At 41.2% G+C, this 16,457-nt stretch overlaps 1 protein-coding gene across 3 annotated transcripts in view; it reads right to left on the reverse strand.

The window, feature by feature from the left end:
* Nucleotides 1–224: 224 nt before the first annotated feature.
* CUNHXorf58 (chromosome unknown CXorf58 homolog) overlaps nucleotides 225–16,457 on the reverse strand; it is a 39,823-nt gene continuing 23,590 nt past the window's right edge. Inside the window, exons 7-11 of one of the 3 annotated variants that reach the window (XM_045290747.1) lie at nucleotides 15,978–16,109; nucleotides 10,065–10,294; nucleotides 6,681–6,837; nucleotides 4,079–4,253; nucleotides 225–300 (exon numbers count right to left, since the gene is read on the reverse strand). In XM_045290747.1, coding sequence (XP_045146682.1) covers nucleotides 4,104–4,253; nucleotides 6,681–6,837; nucleotides 10,065–10,294; nucleotides 15,978–16,109 — 669 coding nt within the window. In that variant the 3' untranslated portion in view covers nucleotides 225–300; nucleotides 4,079–4,103. Of the gene's footprint in view, nucleotides 301–3,874; nucleotides 4,254–6,680; nucleotides 6,838–10,064; nucleotides 10,295–15,977; nucleotides 16,110–16,457 lie in introns of those variants that run through there. The other 2 variants (XM_045290746.1, XM_045290748.1) reach the window with 2 other exon arrangements.

A 16,457-nucleotide genomic window follows, 5' to 3' on the forward strand; every position in this document is an offset into this window, starting at 1 on the left:
GTGGTCATTCAAAAGGATGATCTTGGTTCATCAAAAAGTTAAACAGAATCATCATGCCCAAACCAAACTCATTGCCATGGTGTCGATGCTGACTCACAGTGACCCTGTCCCTGTAAGACAGGGCAGAACTGCCCCTGTGGGGTTTTGATACTGTGACCTAGTAATTCCACTCCTAGGTATATACCTGGAAGGCTTGAAAGCAGGGATTCAAGAAGTTACTTGTACTCCATTGTTCATCGCAGCATCATTTACAGTAGGTAGAAGGTGAAAACAAACAACAAACCCCAGATGTCCATCAACCTAGACAAAATGTTGTATATACATACAATAGAATATTATGCAGCCATCACATGACATGAATAAAGATTCTGCCATGGATGAACTTTAAAACATTATGCTAAGCAAAATGCCAGACACAAAAGAGCAAATATCGTATTGCCCAAGAGATAGGAAATATCTAGAATAGATAAAAGCAAAGAGACAAAATTAAATGAGTGGCTCCCAGGGGTTGGAGAGCAGTGAAAATGGACAGTTCATGCTTAATGGATACTGAGTTTCTCTATGGGGTGATAAGAGGTTCTGGAAATGGATAGTGGTGATGGTTGTACAGCACTGTGAATGCAATTAATGCCACTAAATTGTATACTTAAAATGGTTAAGATAACAAATCTGATTATACTTGTTTTACCACAACAGAATTGATAAAATATAATTTCTGTTAATTTCTTGTTGTTGTTCTGTTGAGAACATACACAACAGACACTGATTCAAGTTTCTACATGTGCGATTCTGTGACAGAGCACATTCAAGTTGTGCACAAAAATTAATTTTCAATGGACTATGCTTAAGCTCCAATATGAAGTGAACATTTCAATCTATATGGAATATGATTCTAACTATGTGAAAAATTATGGTGCTGGCAAAGAATATGAAAGTTCCTTATCAAGAGAGACCAGTCGTTGGAAAAGGACTTCATGCTTGCTGAAGTAGAAGGGCAGTGAAAAAGGGGAAGACCTTCATGAGATGGATTGACGCTGTGACTACAACAATGGGCTCACACATCACTAATGTGGGGATGGTGCAGTGTTTTGTTATGATGTACATATAGAGTTGGAACTAACTCGACAACACCTAACAACAACATGTGAAAAACATGCATGTGTTTAGACAGATAGGAATGGTATGAGAAAATGAAAACTGTTGTTAAAATGGGAATATGCATACTGTATATACTCGTGTATAAGCTGACTTTTTCAGCACATTTTTTCTTCTTAAAATTCATTTTATTGGGGGCTCGTATAGCTCTTATCACAATCCATCCATCTATCCAATGTGTCAAGCACCTTTGTATATTTGTTGCCATCATCATTCTCAAACATTTTCTTTCTACTTGAGCCCTTGGTATCAGCTCCTCATTTTTCCCCTTCCCTCCCCACCCCTCCTTCCCTCACAAACTCTTGATAATTTATAAATTATTATTATTTTGTCATGTCTTACACTGTCCGACGTCTCCCTTCACCCACTTTTCTGTTGCCCACCCCCCAGGGAGGGGTTATATGTAGATCATTGTTCAGCACATTTTTAATGTGGTTTTTTGTCGTAAAATTAGGTGCCTCAGCTGATATTCGGGTCGGCTTATACTCGAGTATATATGGTAATTTCATTTATTTAAGGATTTTTAGTGATGTGGTTACATTATTCAATGTCAGTTAAAAGAATCTATAGAGAGGATCTGATCACAATGATCAACATATAAACACCATGCCTCCAGGGGAATGAACAACAGATATGTGAGTGAAGGGAGACAGCGGACAGTGTAAAATATGAAAAATAACAATACATAATTTATAATTTATCAAGGGTTCACGAGGGTGAGAGGATGGGAGAGGGAGAAGAAAAAATGAGTAGCTGATACCAAGGGCTCAAGTAGAAAGGAAATGCTTTGAAATTAAGATAGCAACATATGCACACATGTGATTGATACAATTGATGTATGGATTCTAGTCCCCCCCCACTATCATGATCACAATTCTACCTACAAATCTGGCTGGACCAGAGGACATACACTGGTACAGATAGGAACTGGAAACACAGGGAATCCAGGACAGATGATCCCTTCAGGATCAGTGGTGAGAGTGGCGATACCAGGAGGGTGGAGGGAGGGGACGGTGGAAAGGGGGAACCGATTACAAGAACCTATATATAACCTCCTCGCTAGGGGAAGGACAACATAAAAGTGGGTGAAGGGAGGCGTCAGACAGTGTAAGACATGACAAAATAATAATAATTTATAAATTATCAAGGGTTCATGAGGAAGGGGGTAGCAGGGATAGAGGGGAAAAATGAGGAGTGACACCAAGGGTTCAAGTAGAAAGCAAATGTTTTGAGAATGATGAGGACAACAAATGTACAAATGTGCTTGACACACAATGGATGGATGTATGGATTGTGTTGAGTTATACGAGCCCCCAATAAAATGATCCAAGAAAACCCAATTGATGTATGAATTATTGTAAGCCCTGTAAGAGTCTCCAATAAAATTATAAAAAGAAAAGTAAACTTGCTTTCAAAAAAAACTTTTCACGCCCCAGGGGTGGGTGGGTGGGCGAAAGAACCCATAGAAGAGTTGTGTGGCAGCAGATACTAGGTGTACCATAGCATCCATTACCCCTGTCTAATGATGCCATTTCTTTGGTACATACTAACGAAAATAACAGCACAGTTGTGTCTCCCTTGTAGGTAGGTGCTATGTTGGATTAAAACTAATAAAGTATGTGGGTACTCTTAAAAGTAAAGAAAGTTCCCTTCCTTCATCCTGTTCCTCCATCCTCCTACCTGAGATGTTACTTAGCTTTTCTACTGTGCGTACTTTGGGTGGACTGAGTTTGATTTGCATTTGATTGAATGAAGGACTGCTTCCCAGTTTAATAGATGAATATTTGTGCCTCAGGAAGAGACATATGTGCTTTTATATTCAACTAGGGCAAGCTCTGAAAAGGATGAGATTAAAATCTGTCCTGTTGGATGTCAAATGAGGACATATTAATATTAAAGAGTACACATTTCTGCAAAACACAGTCTAGTGGGAATCGTACACATCTACCCAAATATTCTTTATCATTGAAGAGAATATTTTAGCAATAGATGAGATTTTTTATAGGCTTCTTTGATGGAATTAAGTCGGCAATCAGGCTATAGTGTTTACAAAATGTTAACCCAAATGGAAGATTGTATTTTTAAAGTTCAATAAATACTTGCATTTGGTTTAATTATCACAGCCTCTGGTAAGGTTTGATATAGTCCAACAGCTTAGCACATGCGTGCGCGTGCGCGTGTGCACACACACACATACACCCCCCCCAATCGTTAGTGCTGTATCAGGAATGAGAATTTATCAGTCCAAAGTGGCACTGATGACTATTATCGCAAACAGTCTTGATACCTGAAAAAGGACCCAGAGTATGACATTCAGCCAGGGGCCTCATTCTGCCCCAGGTGCTTGCTAAGCTCCATAATGATTAGGCATGCGCTGTTATTCTCACTGCAGTAACAGATTCATTAGTATTTTTATTATAATTCCGAACAGGTCATTCACAAGCTGTTCCTACTGTAGCAGCAAGCACATTATTATTTTTATTATGATTCCAAAAAGGTCATTCACAAGCTGTTCTCTAAAAACAACATGCGATTGAAAAAACAGACACTGGAGGCCGACTGAAGAGCCACCTTTTATTCTGTGAATTCTAATATTTATGCTGTGCATGTCCTCTTCAGATTTTTTTAAATGAAAGAAGAGGAAAACGGAATCAAATTTCCGGGGACTGATTTACTCGTCATTTCTAGAACAAAATGGAACACAGCTAGTTCAAGGACATGGCATTGAAAACATTTATTCAGATGAGAACACTGCCGGCAAAAGAGATCTGTACTGAGGGTCAATACAGAAAAGTCTTCAAAACAGGTTACATATTTGATGATGACATTGTACTGGGGGCTTGTTTAGATTTGATTTCCTGGTCTTTTGTAAACAGATAAGTAGATTGTTAAATAGCAGTTTGGTCCTGTCAATGAGCCACACCTTAAGAGGATGGGGAGTAAGCAGATTATAAATCTTCAGACCAGGTGTATAATTCCCCTTTGTCTTTTCCACATTCCTCATTGGATGGGGCTTCCAGGTATCTCACAAGGTTAAGAGTCGGCGTGATGGCAACCACCTCCATTTTCTTGATACGTCGTGGGTCCAGTTTCAGCTCCTAAGTAGAATTACAAACAGGAGTGAAAAACGTGTGCTAGTTGCTATGACAAGGTCACTATGTGTCAGCATCAATGGTGGTGCGATACAGATATATGAGACACGGATACACGCCATTGTGATTATTTCTACATTGCAGAAAAATACAGGGATTTAGTCAAAACGTATTGCAATCCCAGCATTCCAGTTTCTACATGCACAGGTTTACTACAAACAAGACGTAAACATGTCTCTGCGATCCGTGGGTGGCTGCAAACACGTTCTCACAGTAATACACTTGTCTTTGTCTCCTTCGAGTGCCTTCAAAAAAAAAAAAAGGTCTGATGGAAGCAGTGGCTTCAGAGGGGATCTGCGGGGCCAGTTCCCAGCAAGGTCCAGAGAGCAGCTTAGGCTATGGAGACTGTTGTTCTCCAAGGACACAGGACAATCGTGGGACCTTCTTAGGAAAACATTTTCAGAAATTGGAGAATTGCACTGGCAAGGAAAAGGCCAGGAAAATGGTGTTAGGGAATGTTTCCCGATCATGACAATGCACTTACCTGCTCATTCTCAGAGGACAGTGCTACCCTACAAGAAACCCTATCCCAACCGCCTGACAGCTCTCATCTTGCCCCTTCAGAGTTTTGTTCTCCAAACTCAAAGAACATTGGCAAGGAGCGTAAGTTGAGGCCCTCCCTCAGAGACACTCAACTGCCATTTTGACACGGTTGGTGTAGAGCAGGGGTGCTCACACTTTTCCAGCATGCGAGCTACTTATAAAATGATCAAATCAAAATGATCTAACAACTACAAAAATGCAAAACATTTATTTTTATTTATTACATTTATTCACAACTGCATTGAGAATTCTTTATATGTACAATTTGGTTATGTACATACTCATAACTGCATGAGTCCATATTGCACAACACAATTAACTATGTACATTTTTTGTCATGACCTGAGTTTACTCTGATGACTTGCATGGAATGGAATGAGCCAGGGATGCATAGTCCGGACAGTAGCTGGTGACCCCCCCAGCCTCAAGCACACTTCCAAATGATCATCAGTCCTGGTGGAACGGTACTTGGACTTAATGATCTTTATGTGGGAAAAGGCTGACTCACATCAATAAGTGGAGCCAAATAATGCAGTCAAGGAGGTAGCACATTTTCTCATGTTTGGTACTTTCCCTCTGCGAGTAAGTTCAGAACTGTTCATGTGCTCTGGACTTGAGGTGAATGTCGGCTTGTAGTGTCAGAATCTCCCATTCTGTATGAGAGTGAAACGTGTTTGTCTTCTTACTTGGTCCAGCTCCCCCACTCATTTGAATACCCTTTCTCACGTTTAAGAGAAAAAACCAACGCCTAAAAATTGGCCTTAACTTAGCTTGTCAGTTTTGCTGCACTTAGCGCAGTTGTTTGTGCATGCATTTGACACCTAAGATCGTAGCTGATTGGCTGTGCTGCATATCAATTAAGTGACGGGATTGATGATAGGCTTATGCCTATTTTTTAATGCCATGCAATCTACCCACACTACAGTTGAGATTGACGTATTGAGCACCCCTGATGTAGAGACTAGCGTAGAGCTCTTCAGGGAAGGGGCAGAGAGATGGAAATGTAGCCTTCTGAAGTGTACAGACCTAGGTAGAGGTTAGGTCGACAAACAGCAGCTTCACATTTTGCTATTTTTGTTTAATGAAGGTTTCTTTGAGTATATAGCAATACTTTTTGACACCCCTTCCCCCCTTACTATACACAAACCCACTGCCTTCTAATCAATTCCAATTGCTGGTGCCCCTAAAGGACAGAGAACTAACTGTTCCGTAAGGTTTCCAAGACAAAACCTTCACCAGAGCGAACAGCCCATCTTTCTCCTGCTGACATGGTATCGTGTTTAATTTCCACTTCCCTTTGAGAAAAGCATCACCAGAGATGTGCAGAATTAAGTGTCCACACAAAGAGACAATGTTGTTTTGTTTTTTGTTAACTCATGCTGACGTGGTGCTAAAATAGCTGGTGTCTATCAAGAGAGCCAACTAATCTGTTACAATTTTTTTCTTGTATTAGATCAAGGTGAAAATAGTTTGAACCCATCCAAGGTGTATAAAAGCCAAACAAAAACTCACTGCCATCAAGCCGATGTCAAGTCATAGCGACCCCAAAGAACAGGGTAGAACTGCCCATGTGAGTTTCCTGTTTCCTGTTTCCATGTGATGTAACTGTTTATAAGAGTACAGCCTCGTCTTTCTCCTGAGGAGCTGCTGGTGGTTTCGAACTGTTACCTTTGCAGATCACAGCATAACCACTACGTCACCAGTGCTCCTTCCAAGATATATACTACACTGTAAACTTGTAGATTAGGAAAGTTAGGTTGCTCAGCAGTTGTACTGATTGGCAGTTTGAATATTTTCTAAACCAATAAATTCAGTACAAGTAAAACTTACGGTCACTGGAGGAGCATCTTTTTCTTTTGTATAAGCTTTTCTCATTTTTTCAACTTTCATTTGAGCTGTTTTAGATCGACGACCCAGATGTTTCATTTCAGTTGGCTTTTTATATGGCCGATACAAAGGAGTGATGATTAAGGAAGGTGAAGGGGACCTAGGAAATTTTTACATTAGAGGCAGAAAAAAAAATCACATAAAAGAAAAATTAAAGGCAAGGCAAATTCCATATTTTATTCAAGCATGCTTGCATAAATGTATGAATGGGCTTCTAAAATTTCATGGAAAATGAAGTGAAAGGTAACAATATTGTCCATGAACTTTTTGAAGCCCCCTTGTGTAACAGGCCTCAGTACTTGGACTGATAATGCACTTAAAGCTTTGAGGCCATACATGGAAGAAGCACCCAGACTGCGTGACCACAAGGTATCGAAGGGATCAAATATCAGGCATCAAAGAACAAAAAAATCATATCATGTGTTCCCACCTTCCTGAAATGATCGCTGAAGACTAATGTGTGCGTAAGCAAATGTGGTGAAGCAAGCTGATGGTGCCCGGCTATCAAAAGATATAGCGTCTGGGGTCTTAAAGGCTTGAAGATAAACAAGCGGCCAACTAGCTCAGAAGTACAAATGCAACATGGAAGAAGCACAACAGCCTGTGCGATCACGAACAAAAATCTTACCATAGTGAATGAGGGGGGGGAGTGTGGAGTGGAGGAGACCCAAAGCCCATTTGTAGGCCACTGGAGATCCCCTTGGAGAGGGTTCTCGGGGAGGAGACGAGCCAGACAGGGTGTGATGTAGCAACGATGAAAAATACAGCTTTCTTCTAGTTCCTAAACGCTTCCTCCCTCCCCCTACTATCATGATATGAATTCTACCTTGCAAGTCTGGCTAGACCAGAGGATGTACACTGGTACAGATAGGAACTGGAAACACAGGGAATCCAGGGCGGATGATCCCTTCAGGAACAGTGGTGTGAGTGGCAATACTGGGAGGGTGGAGGAAGAATGGGTTGGAAAGAGGGAACCGACTACAAGGATCTATATGTGACCTCCTCCCTGGGGGACGGACAACAGAAAAGTGGGTGAGGGGAGACGTCGGGCAGGGCAGGATATGACAAAATAAACAATTTATAAATTATCAAGGGCTCATGAGGGAGGGAGGAGGGGGGAGGGAGGGGGAAAATGAGGACCTGATGCCAGGGGCTTAGGTGGAGAGCAGGTGTTTTGAGAATGATAAGGGCAATGAATGTACAAATGTGCTTTACACAATTGATGTATGTATGGATTGTGATAAGAGTCATATGAGCCCCTAATAAAACGATTTTTAAAAAAACCAAACAGCTTTGAGGCCAAAGCTATTTCTGCTTGAACTACTTAGTATAGTTCTTTATCTTCTTCTCAGGAAAGGAGAATGTTGACAACAGTGATGATGATGATGATGATGATGATGATGATGACTATGATCAAACCTGCTGTCAATTTAAAGTCTGCTTTCCTGGAAAAAATATTGTAGAGTAGCTATTTGAATCTTTCTGCTTTTTACACCATAGGCTAAGTGTTTAAATTTCATATTAGCTGAAAACACAAAAACTAAGCTGATATTGTTGGTTTTTAAAATCACTGTTGGGATCAGACACAGTTGGCACTATGCCCACGTCCTCTTGGCCTTACCAGTGTAATGCCCATAGGCCCACCTTCCAGCTGCCAGCATCTGCACCACTCAGCCTGCCAGCTTTCTTTGAAAACAAGAGCCCCTGTGCAGAGAAGGCTCAAAGTGCCTGAGAATGTCTGTCTGTCTGCCTAAGCAGCTTTTTAACCAATGATGGCTGGGTGTTGGTGTAAAAATACTCCAACTCCCTTACTCCCTTGTGGGATAACTCTTGAGTTGCATGTTCCACACTGGTGCTGGCATTCCTGGGAAGGATTAAGCTCCAGTTACTCACAGTGGGAAATGTGACAACACACCCTGTTCTGGCCGCTTTCCCTTCCCGGTTTTACTTCTCCACCCCCCACTCTCATCAGTGTTTCCCGGGATTACCTCCCAAATAAACACTCAAATCCTTGTCCTCGGGTTGGCTTTGGGGACATCTCCAAACTAAGACTGGATTCAAAGAAGCCTTTATGAAAGTATTTTTTTCCTTGTTAATTGATTTCGAATCTGGCTACTCAGTTGGCTCTTGAGTGACTCATTCTTGGATAATCAGTAGCATGAATCCAAATAGTAGTGAGCCTGGGGTTAGAGATGGTGGCAGAGGGCATGACATCACTCATTTGACCTTGGTGGGCAGAGGGTCAAGTTACAGATTTGGTTTTTACATGGACAAGTTAGAGAGAGGCTATTTCATGATGTCAGATTGTACCCTAACCAGACCATCTGTCTGGTAAATGTATAACCCTGATCATAAAATAAATGAGCTAAATGATGGTATTGGGTCAGCAGTACTCATCTCTATCCGTGGGGGAAAACGCAGTGTGTGTGTTTGACACTGGGACCACTGGTGTCCTCTTCTTGGACAAAATAAAGGAGCATATTTTATTTGATGTGAGTGCATGAAATTAGATTACCCAGAGATCTCTTTAGTTTCTCTATCTTTCTTAAGAGGGAAAGCTTTCCTTTGTAAATCAGAAGGACTAGGCGAGACTTGGTGAAGGGGGACAAAAAAGAATAAAATTGGAGAGGCCATTCTTGGTCCATGTTGTTTCAGATCAGAATACGAGGTTTTGCTGTGTTCGGTTTCTGTCATGTGAATTGGCGCACATGCTACAGGTAAAGAAGGGAATGATGTCTGTGTAATTCACATGCAATTTATCCTAGGCAAGGGGAGCGAGACTAGCAAGGGCAGAATTGTAACAATGGGCAGAAAAGGAAAAAGCCAGCCCTCTGCTCTATAGGCAATGGAGTCCTTTGGGTTGTTTTTATGAAACTGAAAACTAGCAACTACACTCGGAGCATAAACTCCACTCTTCCTCATCTCAACCTAATGGCATTCCCCCAGCTTTGAGTGACCTGTGGCTCTGGGTACTAGCATTGCCTCTCCTGTTCACCTTACAAGGCAACCACACTGACCTCGGGTTCCACTCCTGCCTGCATGGTCTCAGCACCCACAACCAGCACAAGTGAAAGAGTTGTTAGTATCTCTGCGTATTTTCCCAATCTTGTGGCAGCCTTCAGCCTTCCTATGCTGTCTGCCTGGTGGTCTAAATCACCTCCCCAGGTATCCACTGTTGCTTCTGCTAGTGCTCTATTGACTGAATTACATATGTTTTGAGCAGCCAATTTTCCCCATCTGCCTTGTTAGCTCTGGTGAGCTATTTGGCAGAAGGTGAACTGAAAAACTACCCCAAGCCACGCAACCTTGATGAAGGATCACTTTTACCTAACTTTAGATACCATCTGCAGCTGCTGCTGAAGCATCTCTTTTGTTTTGGGTCGCTGTGATAAATACTTCCATTCTTTTTGTAGGCGGGCTGAGACGGTCCCAGACTCCGCGTAAGCAATGATGTCGTACATCATCGTTGTCCTGGGAAAGTTGTCCAGGTTTAATCTTCTCCAGTAGTTATTTCGGCCCCCAGCATATGCAGGAGTCTCATCCATTAGACTGCTATACTGTATGAAAACAAAAAATTAAGAAGGTTGGTCTGTGGGTGCTCTGAAATGTTTCCTGGGCACCTTTTCCAAGGTTCTACTCCAATGTCACTGAAACCCCAAAGCATTCTGTGGCCCCATCTCTGAACTGAATTTACTTTCAACTTTTTATTGAGAATTGAGTGAAGGTTTACAGAGCAGACCCGTTTCCCCTTTCTCTTCTATGACTTACTGCCGACCAGACAATGCTTTTGGCATCTGTGCATGCTGTGGCTCCCTTCCTCCCTGCCTTTGAATGTCCCACAGTATCGAGGACATCATTCCACCCTCACTATTCATTTCATGCACACACATTTTTTATGGGAAATATAAGTGAGATACTTTAAGCTCAGCATGAGTCTGAATATTAATGATTATATTTATGTATTCAGTGTACCTGGCAGTATTTGTCTGTGACATGCTTGGGTGGATAGGGCATTTATTTGCACAAGAGTTTTCCTTTTTGCTTTTTGAAGAAACCATGCGTTCATCTCTGGTGTTAAGTGGCGCATGTCAGTACTTTTATTTGCAATATCGGTAGACATCTCACTTCTTTTACCCAATGTAAAAGGGTATCAAGTTAGGAATTTTAAAAATACAAATCTCTGTAACCAATGCAACGTTGTACATGGTCACTGAAGAGATAGGAACAGAGCAGGAGATCCTACAAACTAGTAATTAAGCGCTATGCATTTAAGGTGTAATGCATACACACAGAGGCAGTCATTGCATTGTACTATTTTGGCACGCACAAATTTCAGTTACTATCATTTAGTCAACTAAGTGAAGGTGCCTTAGTGGTGCAATAGTTAAGTGCCTGGCTGCTAACGGAAAAGTTGGCAGCTCCAACCCACTTGGCAGCTTTGTGGAGAAAAGACCTGGCGATCTACGCCTGTAAAAATGTTCAAATGAAACCAAACCTACTGCCTTCGAGTCGATTCCAACTCATAGTGACCCTACAGGACACTGCTCCTTTGGGTTTTCAAGGCTGTAAATCTTTATAGGAGCAGAAAGTCTCTTCATTCTCTGGAGGAGTGGCTGGTAGATTTGAACTGCTGATCTTGCGGTTAGCAGCCCAATTTGTAGCCCACTCTGCCACCCAGGGCTCCTTCCATAAATATTTACAGCCTCGGAAACCCTATGGGGCAGTTCCACTCTCCCCTACTGGGTCACCATGATTCTGAATCCATAGCATACAACAAAAGTCAAATAATACTAGTTCTGCATCAACATGGTCCAATTAGTTACCAGGGTATGTTAACTGTGACTAGTTACATGGAGCACAAACTTTGTCCCCAGCACACCAGTCACCGATGACTATGTAAATAACAGAGACACCTCTAGATGAGTGACAAATCATTTCCCTTCTTTCAAAGTCTGTCAGTGACTGGTGACTGGCCAGCTCAGTCCTCAGAGTGTGTAGCTGTGTTGCCTCCTTGTCTTCCAGGGTTAAACCCACATAGAATTTTACCAACATGGATAACCAAGGGGGGAACTGAGCAGCAAATAAATGAAAAGTGGTAATGCTAAAGTGCAATTGACATGGAACTTAAACGGCGTTCTAGAAGAAATAGGTTGTCATTTAAGAGCACTGCCAGGCGGTGAAGGTCAATGTATCAACACAACTGAGGAAAGTGGTTGTGAGGAACAAGATGAGGCTGTCCCAGAGGGAGAGAAATCAACAGGAAATTCACACTAAGGGACTTCAAAGGACTTTTCACAACACTTGAAGTATAAAGGATAAAGTGGACGCTGACCCCAACTTCAAAAGTAGTGTCACTAAGGCATCAAAGAGAGGATGGTTTTCATATTGTCAGTTACATGACAAGAAGGCAACAAGCAATGTTCAAAGTACATTTCTCCCCTTAAATTTTTTGTTGTTTTTTTAAGCAGATTTTTAAATTGTGGTATAATATAAAACTACTTTTGATCAGTTTCTTGACAGCTTTATTGAGATCTACATATCATAGTCATACAATTCACCGATTTAAATGTATAATTCAACGTGGACTTTTTCCCCCAAAGAAAACACTTTCATTCTCAATGTTTTAAATTGCAGAGTACAAAATGTATGTGTTTTTTTTTTTCATTTTCCTACACACTTCTAACAGACAGTAACCAAACTCACTGCCATCCTGTTGATACTGGTTCACAGTGAGGGACTGTGTAGAACAGAGCAGACAGAGAACTGTGTAGGACAGAGTAGAACTGCCCATGGATTTCTACAACGGTAACTCGTTACGGGAGTAGAAAGCCCTGTTTCTCCAGCAGAGCAGCTGGTGGTTTTGAACTGCTGAGCTTGCACTTTGTAGCCCAATGTTATCATTACGCCGCCAGGGCTAAGAGAGTTTTGAACAAGACTGTTACTAGAAAAGACTTTTCAAAGGTCATGAAACAATTACAGCTCCCCCTGGTGTGCATACTGGGGCCTCTTTGCATGGTTTTAGTGTATACAGGTCACAGTGAGAGGTTGGCCCTACCATGCACAGTGAGGGCTGCCTGTGTACGTTATTTCCTGAGAGTAGAGCCAAATGGTGGGTAAACATCTCAGAAATGCCAGCCATTTTCTCTACCCTTGATTAGCTGTTATCTTGGGCCAGTGTTTTTATTTTTTATTTATTTATTTTTTTCTTCACTTTTATTTCATTTATTTATTTATTTATTTATTTTGGTGTCTGCTACCTAATCCTTCTTTTCTTTTTTTTTAACATTTTATTAGGGGCTCATACAACTGTTTTCCCAATCCATACACACATCAATTGTGTAAAGCGCATTTGTACATCGTTTCTCAAAACATTTTCTCTCCATTTAAACCCCTGACATTAGGTCCTCATTTTTCCCCTCCCTCCCCCTCCCCCCTCCCGCATGAGCCCTTGATAGTTTATAAATGGGTATTTTGTCATATCTTGCCCTGTCCGACGTCTCCCTTCATCCACTTTTCGGTTGTCTGTCCCCCAGGGAGGAGGTCACACACAGTTCCTTGTAATCGGTTCCCTCTTTCCTACCCATTCTCCCTTTACCCTCCCTGTTTCGCCACTCACACCACTGGTCCTGTAGGGCTCATCCGCCCTGGATTCCCTGTATTTTCAGTTCCTATCTGTACCAGTGTACTTCCTCTGGTCTAGCCAGACTTGCAAGATCGAATTCGAGTCACGGTAGTGGGAGCAGGGAGGAAACATTTAGGAACTAGAGGAAAGTTGTATTTCTCATCATTGTTACATCGCACCCTGTCTGGCTCATCTCCTCCCCGAGACCCCTCTGCAAGGGGATCTCCAGTGGGCCAGTGTTTTTAAACCTTATTCAATCTCATTGGTCTCATCTGTAAAAAGGGTCACCTTATTTCCAGCTTGGAAGATGAAAGGTGGTAATATGTAGAGAGAGCTAAAAACAGTGCCTTGCCCACAGAATGTCAGCTAGCAGATCTCTCTTAAAATAGGTCTACTTGGGAGCTGTTTGACCTTTTCCACAGCTTGCAAGTAACTTGTCCATGCAACCAAGCTCTATGGATTTCCTGGTTAAATGTTCCAGCTCTTGGACCACATAAAACCAAATCAACCTAATTGCCATCGAATTGATGCCAACTCATAGCAACCTTATAGGACATGGCAAAACTGCCCCATGAGTTTCTGAGACTGTAACTCTACGGAAGTAGAAAATCCTGTCTTTTTCCTGGGGAGCAGCTAGTGGTTTTGAACCACTGACCTTATGGTTTGCAGCCCAATACGTAATCATTATACCGTCAGGGCTCCTTCTTGGGACATATAAGACCTGTGCAAATCATCAACACCAGCTAGTACCACACACTTCACCAAAGAGAGGAAGTTCCAGCCATCACATTAGGGGTGAGTTAATTAAATGTTTGACCAAATATAGCAGGTTAATTCTAAAGTTGACAATTTTGTATAACCCATGAATGATGGTATAAATATCCAAATGGCCCTTGGAAGAAAAAAAGGTTCTCCACCCCTGCTCTAAAAGAAACAAAAGGCAATTGGGAATCTCTGAGACACTACATTAATTTTATGATTCACAGTGAAGCAACTGAGTGAATTGTCATGAAAATAAATTATTGCATGGGCTAGAATCTGGGGACCCTTGGTTTATTTCGTAACTTGTAAAATGAAAGTAATAATAGGATTGTTCAGAAAAGAAACGGAGTCAAGAGTTACATCTGTGTTTGCTAGGAATAGTCTTCAGGTGTCAGGTTTAAGCTCTCTGATTTGGCCCTGTCCTTCCTTGGTAAAATACAGAGGCAATGAAGAAGAGAGGATGACTCTTGGCAAGATGGACAGGCACAGTGGCTGCAACAATGGGCTTAAACATAGGAACAGCTATGAAGATGGCCCAGGACTGGGTGGTGTTTTGTTCCAGTGTACATAGGGTCACTATGAGTCAGAACTGACTAAAGGGCACCCAACGACAAGAGTAATCCCTCCAGCTATACCATCCCCAAGTCTAAAGCTATAATGGAAGAAAAAATAGGGACAATGCTGGGGCCCTAATATGTGCCATAAAGAGAATACCACACATAATTAAAATGTGCAAATAGCAGATGATGAACTAGACAAATAGGATCTCCTAAAAATTAAATATTTAGGCTCATCCAAAGGCCAAAAGAGTAAAAAGAAGGAAAAAAATAGTAAAAAGAAAATCTACAGTTTTGGCTATGATATATCCAACAAAGATCTAATCTCTAAAATCTATAGAAGATTTCACCACCATCACCACAACAAAAAGGCAAAAAAATCCAATTAAGGACCTCGTATCCAGAATATACACAGAACTCTTACAATTCAATAAAAATATACACAACCCGTTTAAAAAATGGACAAAAAGACTTCAGCAGTTCTCCACAGAAGATATGGAACAAACACATGGGAAGATACTCAGCACCATTAGTTAGGAACAGAATGCAAATCAAAATCACGATGAGCTACGACGTCACGTCCGCTAAGATGGCTATCGTAAAAAAGACAGCTAATAACAAGCGCTGGTGAGGAGGTGGAGATATTGGAATCCTTCTACATTACGGGCTGGAATGTAAAATGATACAGTTGCTGTGGAAAACAACTTGGCAACTCCTTAAAATGCTAAAACATAAAGTTACCATATGACCCAGCAATTTCACTTCTAGTACTATATCCAAAATAATTAAAATGTTGGTCAAACAAAAACAGTTATATAGCAGCATTATTCACAATAGCCAAAAGGTGGAAACAACCCAATATGCCACATCAAACATAAAGGAAATCTTACAACATGGATGAGCCCTGAAAAACCAAAAAGGAAACCTGACTCAAAAGTCCACATATCGTATGATTCCATTTATGTGAAATGTCCAGACTGGCAAATCCATCGAAACAGAAAGATTAGTGGTTGACAGGTCTGGGTGAAGGGAGATTGGAGAAGGGTTGCTTAATTAGTGCAAGGGCTCCTCTTTGGGGTGATGAAAAAGTTCTGGAACTAGACGGTGGTAAAAGTTACACAAGATTGTGAATGTACTTATTGTGAATTGACCACTTTAAATTTTTAAAGTGGTACATTTTTATGTTATATTCTACCAGTTTTTTTAAAGGTATGCTTCTTTCTTTTTTGGGGGGTGGGGGGCCGGCGGGGATAAGGTTAGGAAAGTTTTTTGTTTGTTTTCAACAAATAGATTCCTTACTTTCATATAATCTTTCATTGTGACAATATCTATTTCATCAGTTACTTTGAACTTCTGAAAAAGACGTTCATCTTCCAAAATTTGCTCAATAAATTTCCTTTCCCCCATTCGTTTGCAAGCATCATGCACACCCTATAAAGAGATAAGAAACAGGCTTTAGAAACAGTACCATAATAGCAATAAATATCAGCATACAGGTTTAGTAATTCCTCACTGCTACATTGTCCTTGATTAAGCCCCACTGACATCCTACACCCTTCTCTCCATTGATTTTAGTTCACTTGTTCCCTTGTCCCTGGGTTGGTTCCCCTCCCCCTACTTCCTTTCTCCCACCTCCCCTTCTTCCGTATTCCCCCGGAAACATAGGTTCTGTTCTTTTCATGTCTGAATTATTTATCCGGCCTATCTTAGCTAGATAAACATGCAGATACAGTAATAAGTGCAAAAACGAGGCAAAGTCAAATAAAACAACAAAGCAAG

This window comes from Echinops telfairi, unplaced genomic scaffold (assembly GCF_000313985.2).
Source record: "Echinops telfairi isolate 266 unplaced genomic scaffold, ASM31398v2 ScPeMD7_53;HRSCAF=182, whole genome shotgun sequence".
Lineage (NCBI taxonomy): Eukaryota > Metazoa > Chordata > Mammalia > Afrosoricida > Tenrecidae > Echinops > Echinops telfairi.